The sequence below is a fragment of the Chiloscyllium punctatum genome, chromosome 9, assembly GCF_047496795.1.
Source record: "Chiloscyllium punctatum isolate Juve2018m chromosome 9, sChiPun1.3, whole genome shotgun sequence".
Classification (NCBI taxonomy): domain Eukaryota; kingdom Metazoa; phylum Chordata; class Chondrichthyes; order Orectolobiformes; family Hemiscylliidae; genus Chiloscyllium; species Chiloscyllium punctatum.
This window is the reverse complement of record NC_092747.1, coordinates 58,450,102-58,463,885: the sequence shown is the minus strand read 5'-3', so window position 1 is coordinate 58,463,885 and position 13,784 is coordinate 58,450,102. Positions and strand designations below refer to the sequence as shown.

Genomic DNA, 13,784 nt, shown 5'->3' with positions numbered 1-13,784 from the left:
TCAAAAATGCCCTTAATTGAAGTTTAAGCCAACGTTTGAAGCTACACAATCAACAACAGACTGCAAACGTCTCTTCCTCTCAGGCAGATTTGCATCATAATCTTTCTAAATGCAATAGTGATGGGGCATTGTTATTTACATTTCTTGCAATGCCAACAACAGTGAAATTGTCAGCAGCGTAATCTTGATTGCACTTGGAGTTAATGTAAAAGTTACACATCAGTGAATAACAAAGGAGTAGCCATAAGGTGTCTTGAGCTTGAACAGCCATTTAATAAGACCATTACTGAACTTTTGCATCAACTGTTCTTTCCTGCACTGTTCCCTTAACCATTAGTCTGAATAAAGCTATTGTTCTCCATTTAAATATACTCAACTCAACAATTGAATGCCATCTCTGTTGCTGAGTTCAGTGTCAGGCAGTTGGTTATCATGTGGGAGTGTGCTAGGTTGGGGCTTTTCAATCTCTGCTCTGATTATCTCTGCGGTCAACTTGTATTTAAAGAAACAGGCTCCTGTTGGAAATTTATCCCTGATTAGGTACATACATCAAATCATTTGGTTCAGCAAGATATAAATTTCTGCCTCTTCTCTGGGGACTGGGACCACCTGTGGATGACACCAATGACAGAAGACAAGAATTGGGTGTAAGATAGATGAAAAAGGCTTGGGACAGTTAAAGGCAGCTGCACCATATACATGCTTCTTTTAAACATATCGTTTTGAAGTAACCATGAAAGCAACTTCACTGTGGCCAATACAAAAAAGAGCTCAGAGTAAGTAGACAAATGTTAATACCCACCATTAAGACTCATGAAATCTGGAGACTTGGTGTCAGCATGCTCATCAGACTGAAAATAACATTCCACGTCCCTTTCATTATATTTTGATGAAGATTCCCCACTGCTTCAAGTGGGACAAATGTAATTTCTCTACTAATTGGGGAAGAGATGAAAATCATTTCCAGAAACTGCAAATTCATTGTGACCTACATTAAAGGCAATAAGCTCATCATGTATATAAATCTTGCAAATGTCACATCCCTCACACTTTGTCTGCCATAATTTCAAAGTCTCAAAAACATAACAAAAAAAAAGTCAGTTAGTTCTGCTTTTTAAAATCTTGATGTTCTATCTTCTCTCACAAAACAGGAAGGTGAAAGATTTCCGCAGCCGTTAGTTACTAATTAGCCTCTCAAAGTAATTTGGCAATGACTTAAAGGCACATACAAGTTTAAACACATTTCAATCTTGGTAGCTAAACACAAAATATTCACAGCCACCATCAGACTTCAACTAATGAAAGAACAGTGCTCCAAAAGCTTATGATTTCAAAATAAACTTGGACTATAACCTGGTGTCATGTGACTTCTGACTTTGCCCATCCTAGTCCAACACCAGCACCTCCATATCATGGCTACCTTTTAGTTAATGTATGTACTTGAACTGACATTTTAAAATGTAATATTTTTTCAAAAAAGTAAAATTCTGAATAATATGTATCAAGTGATCAACACTTACTAATTGCTTTATTTTTTATACTATCACAGTGACAAAAAAGAAGCTAAGCATGCAGTAGTATCTTTAAGAACCTTATCTATCTCCAGTATCATTGAAGAAGATTTTCAAACCACATTTGAATGTTTTGCATATAACCCACGAGGCAAAAGTTATGGCTTTATAAAAATTACACCTCAATGTACGGTTTGCTTTTGGATTTAGTTTTTTTTTACTGAAATAAAGGTATTTTGCTATTTCATATTTAGTTTAACAACCACTCTATGCATAATGTAAAATTTAAAACACTGACAAAAGCCTGTTTACATATTTGTATGAGTAGGGTTGGAATTATTGTTTCCATGGTGGTCCAGGCATTGGCTTAACTGTAAACTCAGAGGGAATATTTGTTCTTACTTTCTGTGGAAGAGTGAATGGTTTTGAATTTAGCCCTAGCTTTCTGGCTAATTTTCTCAGCAGTTTCTTTTTAACATTTGCAGTTCATATTTGTGATGGGTGATTGTTAACATGATAGACATTTGTCCCTAAAAACAGCTGAGTTAGAAACAGGTATCTGAAGTGATTCAATTAATTCACTTATTTTTGTGATATCTTGATAGATTTGTTCATTTGTGCATTTTTTGGCCAGAACGTCAGTCCATTCACTCTTATTGTGTAATTTTGAGGCAGTTCCTCTCTGGTGCTAAGAATGAATATCTTGTCTGTTCAGTGCCTGGTGAGATTTTCTAGGTATTTTCTAGTGTCATTGTTATCTTTTAAGCCGGGAATGGGCAGTCTGCATCTTTCCACCTTAATGCTGTCTTTTTATTGCATTACTTTACCTTGTTACTCTGCATTTCTCCGACTCAATCCCACTCAGAGTTTGTCAAAAGAATAGGTAAGGAATAACACTGCTCTTGATTTATAGTAACCTTGACTTAGTGCTAGCTGTTACTTGTTCATCAAAAGGCATCAGTGTAATCTCTACTCTGGAGATCTCGGACAGGGTTTTGCATTTTCCATATCAGTATACTGATATGAAGCTCTCAACTCTGTACTGACTTGATAACAATTATCCAGCACAAATTTTCCCTTGATTGGCCAGGTAGTGGCCAGAAATTTCACTTGCCTTGCAGAACAGTGGAAAAGTCCTTCAGTGCATTAACTAACATTTATATGCAACCAATATTACCCAAACAGATGATCTGATCATTCATCTCATTTGCTGTTTGCAGGATCTTGCTATATTGAGACAAACTGCTGTACTTCTCTGTATTATTACAGAGAGTACTTTTGAAAAACAATTCATTAATTACTTTGGGACATTTAGATGCAAAGTGCTGTTAAATGCGAATTCTTTATTCTATCTGACCACAAGTACGAACCTTCAAGTGTTGTGGCCTTTATATCAGAATGGGAGCAAGATTGATGGAGGAACAAGCTTACATTTTAAAACATTTATTTTAAAGCATGGAATTAATATGCATCGTATTTTTTAAAATGAAATTACAGATACTTGCAAGTTAGTTAAAAAATGTCTAGATGCTAAATAAGTTCTGCAATTAGACACAGAGAGGAAGGAAGGCAGAGTATGAATCAAATGCTTTTAAAATAAATTAGTTCTTTATCCATGCACTGAATGATGATTTCAGATAATAGGTTAATAATGTCTTGCAAACTTCAACAGATCCTGTACAGAAAGTGGGGTGGGGGTTGGAGGAGGAGGAGGCAGGGGACGGGGAGTTGAGGGGAAGCAGACAGAAAGATATATGAACATATGAAGTTGGTGGAGCAGCTTATGCCTCTTGGCTCCTTGATCCTCCTCTAACAATTAATATAATCATTGCTATATGAATTGCGCCACATTCCTGTCTAACGTCCCCCCCCCCCAAACCATTTCGCCCCTTTGCTTAATAATGAGCCATTGGAGTGGCCATAAGCCATAAGCCATTAAGCCCACCAAGACTGCTCTGCTATTCAGTAAGGTAACATCTGATGTGATAGTCCTCAAATGACCTTTCCTGCTTTTTCCCTATAACTCTTGGTTCCCTTACTGATTACAATCTGTTTATCTCAATATTGAACATACCTAATGATCCAGTATCTACTGCCTTCTGTGGCAAAGAATTCCACAGATTCACTACCCTCTGAGAGATGAAAATCTTCCTCATCTCCAATTCAAACAGGTGACCCCTTATTCTGGGATTATGCCATCTATCTTAGACTCTCCCACGAGGTGATACAACCTTCCACATCTACTCTGTAAAGTCCCCTAAGAATTTTGCGTGTTTCAATAAAGTTGCCTCTCATTCTTTGAAACTCCAATCTACTCAAGCTCTCCTCATAACATAGGCTCCCTATATCTGGAATCAACCTAGTGAACTTTCTCTGGACTGCCTCAAAAGTAAGTATATGTTTCCTGAGATAGAATGTTCAATACTGTTCATAATATTTCAGCTGTCATCTGGCTAGTGCCTCGTACATATTTAGGACAACTTCCATATTTGTATACTACATTTCCTTTTATTTACAGGCCAACATTCTATTTGCCTTCCTTTGTACCAAATTCCAAGTCCCTCTGGATTCTGTAGTCACAGTTACTATGTTTAATTCCTTTCCTCCTTTCCCTCCTTAATTATTTAGTAATTTTGGAATGACATATATATCTTCTATTGGGAAGACAGATGCAAAGTATTTGATCCAGTCCTCTTCCATTTCCTGGTTCCCTATTAGTATTCCCTCAGCATCATTATCTAAGGGATCTACATTAATTTTGATGTTCCCCCCTTGATTTATATAATTATGAAAGCTCTTGCTTTCTATTTGCTATTGCTTACAAGTCTACTTCAAAGTTTATCATTTTCCTCTTTATTATTTATTTAATTATCTTTTGTTGGTTTTTAAAACTTTCCCAATCCTCTGGTTTGCTAGTAATCTGTAAACCATATTGTATATACAGCAGACGTTTTATTAACTGGAACTTATGGGACCAGGAATGCTGATCAAGTGGTCCATATAATCAATGTAAAAATGCACACTCAGTAATATAAACAAAATGCAGGAGGGTATACACATCACTGTGATACTTGACTTACAGCATAAGTCACTTAAATAATAACTTAAAATAAAACTTGCTCGCAGAAAGCCTTCTCACTCGCATCCTTGATTGATTGCTCTGATATTGTAGAAATCACGATAATACAGTTAACTTTTGATATTTCAGGTGTATAATTTTTCCCAGTTTATCGAGAGTGCCAGTCCATTAGGTGCCGGTTAAAACAAAGTTTCCTAGAATCCTTCTTTTCCACTGGAATATTACTATGCTGCGAGCCATGAATTATTTTCTTAAACATCTGCCATTATTCCTCAATTGTCTTTGGTATTAAATATCTTTCCCAGCCCATTCCAGCTAGATGTGCCTTCATTTCTTCATGATTACCAATTTTGCAGCTTAGCACATTTGTTTCCAACACAAGTTCCTTCCACATAAACTAACTACTAAATTCTACAATCTTACTGTTGCTGTTTCCCATGGGATCTTTTACTCTACCATCATTTATTAATCCTACCTCACCAGATCCAATATAGCCTGATCTCTGGTTGGATCTATCACATATTGTTTCAGGGAACTGTCTTGAACACACACTATGAATTCTTCCTTGTGGCTACCTCTGCTAATCTGACTATCCATATCTACGTGAAGATTGAAGTCACCCATTATTAATGTATTGTCTTTTCTTCCAAGCCTTCGTTATCTCCTGGTTTATTCTCTGCCCACTGTACAGTTACTTTCTGGGGACCTAGAGCCAATTCTGACTTGTCTTTTCCCATTTATATTTCTTACCTCCACCCATATGAATTCTGCATCTCTGATCCAAGATGTCATGTTTATTTCATCCTCTACAAAAATGCTACCCTGCTACTCTTTCCTTCCAGCTTGTCCTTTCAAGAAATCACATGCACATGAATATTTAGTAACCAGCTTTGATCTCCTTGTAACCGATATCTTCTCAATTGCTGGAAGATAATGCCCATTAATGTGTATTTGCTTTGTTAATTCATTTATTTTGGCCCAAACATTTAACTTTCCCCCCCCTTTGACCCAACTTAATGATTTTTATTCTACGTTTGTATACTCTAATAAGAATCTATCTCCTTCTGACTTAAAAATACTCAAGGACTCTGCTTCTCAGAACTCTATAATTTTGCAGCATTTTTAAATTCTTTCTGCAAAGTGGAAAATTTCAACTTTTGCACTTGTTACTTTATTTACCACAACAAATCCGTATCTTTCGTGGCCTGCTTAAATCCTCTTCATAATCTACTTTCTGAACTGCCTTTGTGTCATTAACAAATTTAGCAACCAAATATCTCTTCACCTAAGCCATTTATACAAATTGTATGAAGTTAAGACCCCACACTGCGGTTTTACAGCTGAACAATAACACTGGTGACAACTAAAATTAAGATTTCTAACTTCTATAATGCAGAAAACTATCTTATTAAATATCCAATGCTGTCTTTTTATTTCCACTATAATTTTGATATCAGACAGAGATCAGGAATGTTTATTTGAATCTTCAAGGATTTTAAAGTTGTGCAGAACACTGTTCATTTACGATTTTTAATGATTTGGTCATTTTCCTCGAGCGTACCTCTACAGCTTTAGGTTTTGGAAAAAATGCATAATCAGGTGATGCGTTTCACTCATAACATTTCCATTAAGACCTATCTTCCTGCTCCTACTGATCTTGGATCTAAATGATTCCAAAGGACATATTAACAGAAATATTCATGTTGCTCTAAAAACGCTCACAAACCAGGTGTAGTGCATTAGATGTGCAGTTAGCAACTCTATTAAACAAAAATGAGGTGGGTTCCTTTCAAGCAATTATGGGAGATCCTTGTCACATCTCTGGAATCTCTTTGCACACTCACACCATGAAGGTAGCTGGTGCTTTGCTTTCTTTGGTGAAATCATTTTGATCATTTTCCTTTGAAAAGCATTCAGTTGTGATTAGCAGCCTTCCAATACTATAGGGCAGCGACATTTCCATTGTTGTGGGCCATCACTGACTGCAATTGTGGCTGTATACACATTGCTTTGCATCCAGTTCAAAAAAAGTTATGGAATGGGTCACTGTTTTGGATCCAATGATTTGCACTGTAGCCAAAACTCACAGCACCATTTTATGATTCAGCTATGACGAGGTCTGAGGAAACGTACAGTAACGTTCACACTTCTACCACAGTATTAGTGAAACACAGCTTAGGCATTCTCAGCTAAGGGAAGTGCTACTGTGTAGTCTGGTTGACATCACCAAGACTATTGAAATTAGATGTGTCTGACAAAATAAATACCTTTCAAAAAGTCTTCAGTCATGGGGCAGGCAGGAGACAAACAGTAATCAAGAATCAACAAGAAAATGAAGCATGTCCGAAGACAGAGAACAGAGAACAAAGAACACATAAAGAAAGATATAAAGACAAACACTTGCATGTTTTAAAGTTAGAAAGTCCCAAACATTTCACAACAAATGAATTATTTTCAAACTGTTGTCACTGATGTTATAAAGGCAAACATGTCAGTCAATATTGTGCACAATAATTCCCCATAAATACCATTGGGTTAAAAAAATGTCTTTTGTGAAGTTGATGAAGAGATTAATATTGACTAAGATACCAAGATACCAAGTTGAATCTTCAAACAGCTGCCACAGAATCTTTCTCATCTATTAGAACAGGTTTGTAGGCCATTTTTTACTACTGAATCCAAACAAAGTTGTACTTTTGTGCTCCTATACTGCACATAGTCAAAGCTAAAATTCAAAATTAATTAATAGCTTTTGGGTGGCTTGCATATAGATCGATAATTGATGGTCAAATAAATTTATATACTTCATTAAACTATTATACAATAGTCGTCATGCTTGTTGTTTTTTGAGGAGACATTCTCAAAATATGTTTCAAAATTGTATCAGATTGCATCATTCATTAAAATGCTGTTAAAGCAACCTTTCTTTCAGTCACAATTCTTTAATTCTTTTCTTAGCCTCAAATAGGATACTTCATGTGATTAAGATCTTTGTTCCATTGATTTTCATGACTTTGGCCTGTACAACAATCAGTATGATTTGCAAAGTGGACATTGTCCTTTGGTATCGTGACCTATTTAAATCCCACAAGGACATTGATGGTAACTACTACATTATTTCATCTTACTTTGATATATATATTTTAAATTTTTTCCAGAAAATAACATTATTATAAATGCTAGTTGTTAAGAAGAGATTTTGTGCAGTTTACAATAGAATGTATTCTGCTGCTACTTCCTGTCATGAATGTCTTATGTCTCAGTGGGTAGTGACTGTATCTCTGAGCCAGATGTGCTAGATTCAAATTCCCTAAGACTTGTTAGAAAGAGTGTTCGTATACAGTTCAAGTTGATTAATAATCGGTGTGATAATCCTTCCAAAATGTGCCCAGTTTCCTAAAAAGGCAGTATATGTGTGTGTGTGAGAGAAACATAGAATCCCTATAGTGTGGAAACAGGCCCTTTGGCCCAACCCAAGTCCACACCAACCCTTTGAAGAGTATCCCAACCAAAGCCATTCCCCTATGTTTATCCCTGACTAATGCACCTAACCTACACATCCCTGAACACAATGTGCAATTTAGTATGGCCAATCCACCTAACCTGCACATTCTTGGACTGTGGGAGGAAATCGGAGCACCCGGCGGAAACCCACGCAGACACGGGGAGAATGTGCAAACTCCACACAGACAGTCGCCTAAGGCTGGAATCGAACCTGGGTCCCTGATGCTGTGAGTGCTAACCACTAAAGCCACCGGGCTGCCCCCACGGGATTGGTGGGGTGTGGGTGGGGTGCAGGTGTGGGAAGTAGAGAGTTAGAGAGAGAGAGATGAGATACGGGTTGGGGGGGGGGGGGGGTGGGGCGGGGGTTGGGAGATGGGGGAGGGTGGGGGAGACAGAGAGAGAGAAGATACAAAACAACAGAACCCAACTTTCCTTTCCTTTTACCTTCTTCTGCGCATAGCCCAATTTCTTGATACCTTAACAACTGGCAGATTGGGCTTTGCAGTGTGGTCTTCTCTAAGTTTCTTCTCATGTGGACAGGTTGTTAGCTCATACTCATCACTGGGAGAATCAACTTGAAGGGAAGGGATATTTGTCAGTCTACCTGCATTGGACACATGTGATGCACTAGATTTCTAAAGTTAAATACCTGTCCATCAGTTTTGCATAATAATATCTGATGATTCAGGTTTTCTAAATTATTTGGTATACAATATCAGTCTGAGTTTAGGACTACAAAAATTAAACAATTTGTAATCACAGTGTTTGTTTATGCATATGAAATAGAATATAATATGGCTGTCAGTTCATGACTATTACAAAGCAGTATTAAATGGTTTAATATTATGTATATCAACTGGCATGTAAAATCAATTTGATTTCTGTATTATGCCTTTCAAGCAGTTATTTCCCATTTGACATTGTCAACTAGTGTGCAATATCATACCAGTAGAGGAAAGAAGGAAATGGGTGTCCAGAAAGAACAGGCAGGCAGTGTAGGAGTCTCCTGTGATCCCACTCACTAACCGGTGTTGCAGTTTGGAAGCTAATGAGAGTGTTGGTACCTCAGAGGAATACAATCAGAGCCAAGCTTCTGGTACCACAAGTGGCTTGACTGTATGGAAATGGAGGTGGTGGTGGGGGGAGAGACAGTGAGAAGAAAAGGGAAGGGACAGTGTGAATAGATGATTCTTCAGTTAGGGGAGCAACCAGGCATTTCTGCAGCCAAAGACGTGACTCCAGCTTGGTGTGTTGCCTCCCTGGTGCCAGGGTTAGGATGTTACTGAACAGCTGCAGGGCATCATGAAAGGGAATGGTGATAAGTTGGAGGCCGTGGCACATATTGGTACCAATAATATGGACAAAGTGATGAATAAGATCTTGCATCAAGAATTCAAGGAACTAGGCAGCAGATTAAAAACCAGATGTTCCCAGGGTTGGTGAGTCCAAAACTATAGGGCATAGGTAAAGGTGAGAGGAGAAGGATTTAAAAGGGATTGAAGGGGTACCTTTTTCATGCAGAGAGTGGGGTGTGTATGGAATGAGCTGCCAGAGGATGTGGTGAAGGATGGTACTCTTAAAAACACTTAGAAGGCATTTGGATAGATATATGATTAGGAAGGGTTTAGAGGGATATTTGCCAAATGCTGGCAAATGGGGCTAGATTAATTTACAATATCTGGTCAGCATGGATGAATTGGACTGAAGGCTGTACAACCCTATGACTCTACCACCTCAATGGTTGTATCTCTGGATTACTCCTGGTGCCATGTGCAAGTGAGTTTAGAAATAGGAAAATAAGGACAGATGAATATGTGGCTCAAGAGTTGGTGCAAGAGGCAGAGCTTGAGAATCCTGGAACACTGGGACTGTTTTGGGAAGGTGGAATAGGTACAACTGGAATGGTCTCTCCCTGAGCCCAACGTCCTTGCAGGTAGGTTTGCTAATGCTGTTGGGAGGGGTTTAAACAAGTCTGGCAGAGGGAGGGAACTCAGAATATTGATGAAACAGGGACACATCATGCTACAGAAAAGGAAGACAGTCATAGTGAGTTCAGTTACGTTGAGTGTCAAGAGAGTAAGGCAAGGCTGGCAAGTCTTTAATGCTAGGAGTGTAATATAAGGCTAACCAGTGAATGGTGTGGATTGACACATGGAAAGATGATATTGTTGCCACCACAGAAATATAGTTGAGGGAAGGGCTAGACTGGCAACTCAACATTCTGGTGGTATAGGATCTTCAATGAGATAGAGGAAGGTGTAAAAAAGGTGGTGGTGTAGCGCTATTAATGAGGGAGTCAGTTACTGCAATAAGGAAAGATGATGTCTTAGAAGGGTCCTCAAATGCCGCTTTGGGGGTAGAACGTAGGAATGTTAAGGGGGCAGCTATTTTACCGGGAGTGTACTCTAGACCCTCAAAGAGTCAGTGCAAAATAGAGGAGCAATTATGTGGACAGTTCACAGAGGTGTGTAAGAGTAATAATTGGGTAATTGTATAAGGGGATTGTCATAGTGATGGGTTTAGAGGGGTCAGCTTTCTTGAAATGTATCCAGCGCAGTTTTTTGTATCAACATGTAGAAGTCCCAACAAGGGACGGTGTAGTGCTGGATCTGGGGAAAGAAGCCAGACAAGTGCTCGATGTGGCAGTGGGGGAACATTTAGGCAATTGTGACCACAACATGGCACAGTTCGAATTTGTCAGAGACAAGGAGAAAGATGGCCTGCAAAAGACAGCTGTGAACTGGGGGAAGACAGATTTTTTTTCGAATAAAGCAGGATTGGGCCACAGTAGACTGGGAACAGTTCCTTGTGGATAAGTCTACAGCAGAGCAATGGCAGGGACATTCAAAAAGGAGCAGGGGAGAGTACAGGCCCAAAATGTACCCTTTAGTGGTAAATGACAGAGCAATACGTTCAGAGAACCCTGGATATCTAGGACAATTCAGGATTAGATAAAGAAGAACAGTAGGGCTTTTATCAAGTCCAAAGAGCACAACTCAGCTGCAGCCCCAGAGGAAAACAAGAAGTGCAGGAGAGAACTTAAGAAAACAATTAGATGAGCAAAAAGGGGGCATGATAAAGAACTTATGAATAGGATTAGGGAGAATCCTAAGTATTCAATAAATATATTAAAATGAAGAGGTTAACCAGGGGAGGAGTAGGGACCATTAGGGACCAAGGGGGAAACTTGTGTGTGAGGTCGCAGAATATTGGAAGGGAGTTGAATGAATCCTTCTCATTGGTCTTTACTCTGGAAAAGGAGAATGCAGATATGGATTTCAGGAAAAGGGACTGTGTGGAACTTGCACAGTTTGACATAGGAAATGGGGAGGTACTGGGGGGTCTGTCAGGCTGGATGAATCCCCTAGCCTGGTTGGATTGCATTCCAGGCTGCTGTGGAGGTGAGGCAGGAAATGGCAGGGACTCTGACACAAACTTTTAATTCCTCTCTGGTGACAGGGGGATGTGCCAGAGGACTGGAGGGTGGCTAATGTGATTCCACTTATTAAGAGGGGTGGACCAGGTAATTATAGACTAGTGAGTCTCATGTCAGTGGTAGGGAAACTATTGGAGAAGAGTCTGAAGGAATGAATTAATACTCACTTTCAAAGGCATGGGTTAATTAAGGATAGTCAGCATGGCTTTGTCAAATACATTTGTTAGAATCTTTTGAAAATGTAATCAAATGTGTGGATGAGGGAAGTTCAGTTAATGTAGTTTATATGGATTTTAGCAATGTTTTTGACTAGGTCCTACATGGGAGACTGATTAAAAAGGTTAAAGTACCTGGAAATGAGGGAATCCTGGTGAGATGGATCAGAAACTGGCTTAGTAATAGGACATAAAGGTTAAAAATCACACAACACCAGGTTATAGTCCAACAGGTTTAATTGGAAGCACACTAGCTTTCGGAGCGACGCTCCTTCATTAGGTGATAGTGAAGGGCTCGATCATAACACAGAATTTATAGCAAAAATTTACAGTGTGATGTAACTGAAATTATACATTGAAAAATTGATTGTCTGTTAAGCCTTTCATCTGTTAGAATACAGTGATAGTTTCACTTCTTTCATGTGTAAATCACAAAACCTTCTTTTTAAAAAGTTGCATTCTTGGGTTAGCTGTTACCAATGGTGATAGCTAGACAATATGTTGAAGGTGTTGGCCCCCTGCGTTCTCTGTCTATCCCATGATGTTTAGATTGATTCTAATCTAAAAAGTGAGATAACGGAGTTTTACATAAATTCATGCAGTTTTTGAGCTCAGAGTTCTACATGAATGTATGCAGTTTTTGAGCAAAATACAATGTAACCCTGCAAATTCACCCCACAAAATATGTGTGCATGTGGGTCTTTGTCTGTCTGTGTGTGTATGTCTGTCTGGGTTGGGGGTTGTACTACGGATTTCTTACAGAAACTCAGCACCCACGGAACACTACGGATTTCTTACAGAAACTCAGCACCCACGAACCAGTCGAACCGGGAACATTCCTCGTTACAATGGACGTTTCCGCATTCTACACCAGCTTCTCCCACAATGATGGCATCGCGGTAACAGCCTCAGTACTCAACACCAACAACTGCCAATCTCCAAACATCATCCTACAACTCATCCACTTTATCCTCGATCACAATGTCTTCACCTTTGACAACCAGTTCTTCATCCAGACACATGGAACTGTCCTGGGGACCAAATGTGCACCTCAATATGCCAACATTTTTATACACAGGTTCAAACAAGACTTCTTCTCTATGCAGGATGTCCAACCAACATTGTACACCAGGTACATTGACGACATTTTCTTCCTCTGGACCCATGGCGAGGAGTCACTGGTAAAACTACACAGTGACATCAACAAGTTTCATCCCACCATCAAACTCACCATGGACTACTCTAGACTGTCTGTCTTATTCTTGGACACATGCATCTCCATCAAGGATGTACACCTCAGCACCACACTCTACCGCAAACCCACAGACAACCTCACAATGCTACACTTCTCCAGCTTTCACCCAAAACATATTAAAACAGCCATTCCCTATGGACAAGCCCTACGCATACACCGGATCTGCTCAGATGAGGAGGAATGTGACGGACACCTGGAAATACTCAAGGATGCCCTCACAAGAATGGGGTACGATGCTCAACTCATCGACCGCCAGTTCCGTTGTGCCACAGCAAGGAACCATAATGACCTTCTCAGGAGACAGACACGTGCTGCAACCGACTGTTCAGTATTTCCCAAGAGCTGAAAGATTACGCCATGTTCTTTGTGACCTGCAACACATTATCAGTGAGGATGAGCACCTCACCAAGACCTTCCCCACACCTCCACTACTTGCCTTTAAACAACTGCCGAACCTCAAACAGATCATTGTTCGTAGCAAACTGCCCGGCTCTCAGGACAACTCCATACAACCCTGTCACGGTGGACACTGCAAGACTTGTCAGAGTGTGGACATAGATGCCACCATTACGCGTGGGGCCACCTCCCACCTTGTACATGGCAGGTACTCATGTGACTCAGTCAACGTTGTCTATCTTATATGTCACAGGCAAGGATGCCCTGGAGCATGGTACATTGGGGAAACCGAGCAAAGGCTACGACAATGGATGAGTGGGCACCACACAACAATCAACAGACAGGAGGGTTCCCTCCCAGTTGGGGAACACTTCAGTGGTCCAGGACA

The 13,784-nt window shown here is 39.6% G+C and overlaps 1 protein-coding gene across 1 annotated transcript in view; it reads left to right on the top strand.

The window, feature by feature from the left end:
- LOC140481693 (uncharacterized) overlaps window positions 1–13,784 on the top strand; it is a 156,644-nt gene that overhangs the window by 123,212 nt on the left and 19,648 nt on the right. Inside the window, exons 22-23 of the mRNA XM_072578268.1 lie at window positions 1,550–1,698; window positions 7,549–7,692. Of these exons, the coding sequence (XP_072434369.1) occupies window positions 1,550–1,698; window positions 7,549–7,692 (293 nt within the window). The remainder of the gene's footprint in view (window positions 1–1,549; window positions 1,699–7,548; window positions 7,693–13,784) is intronic.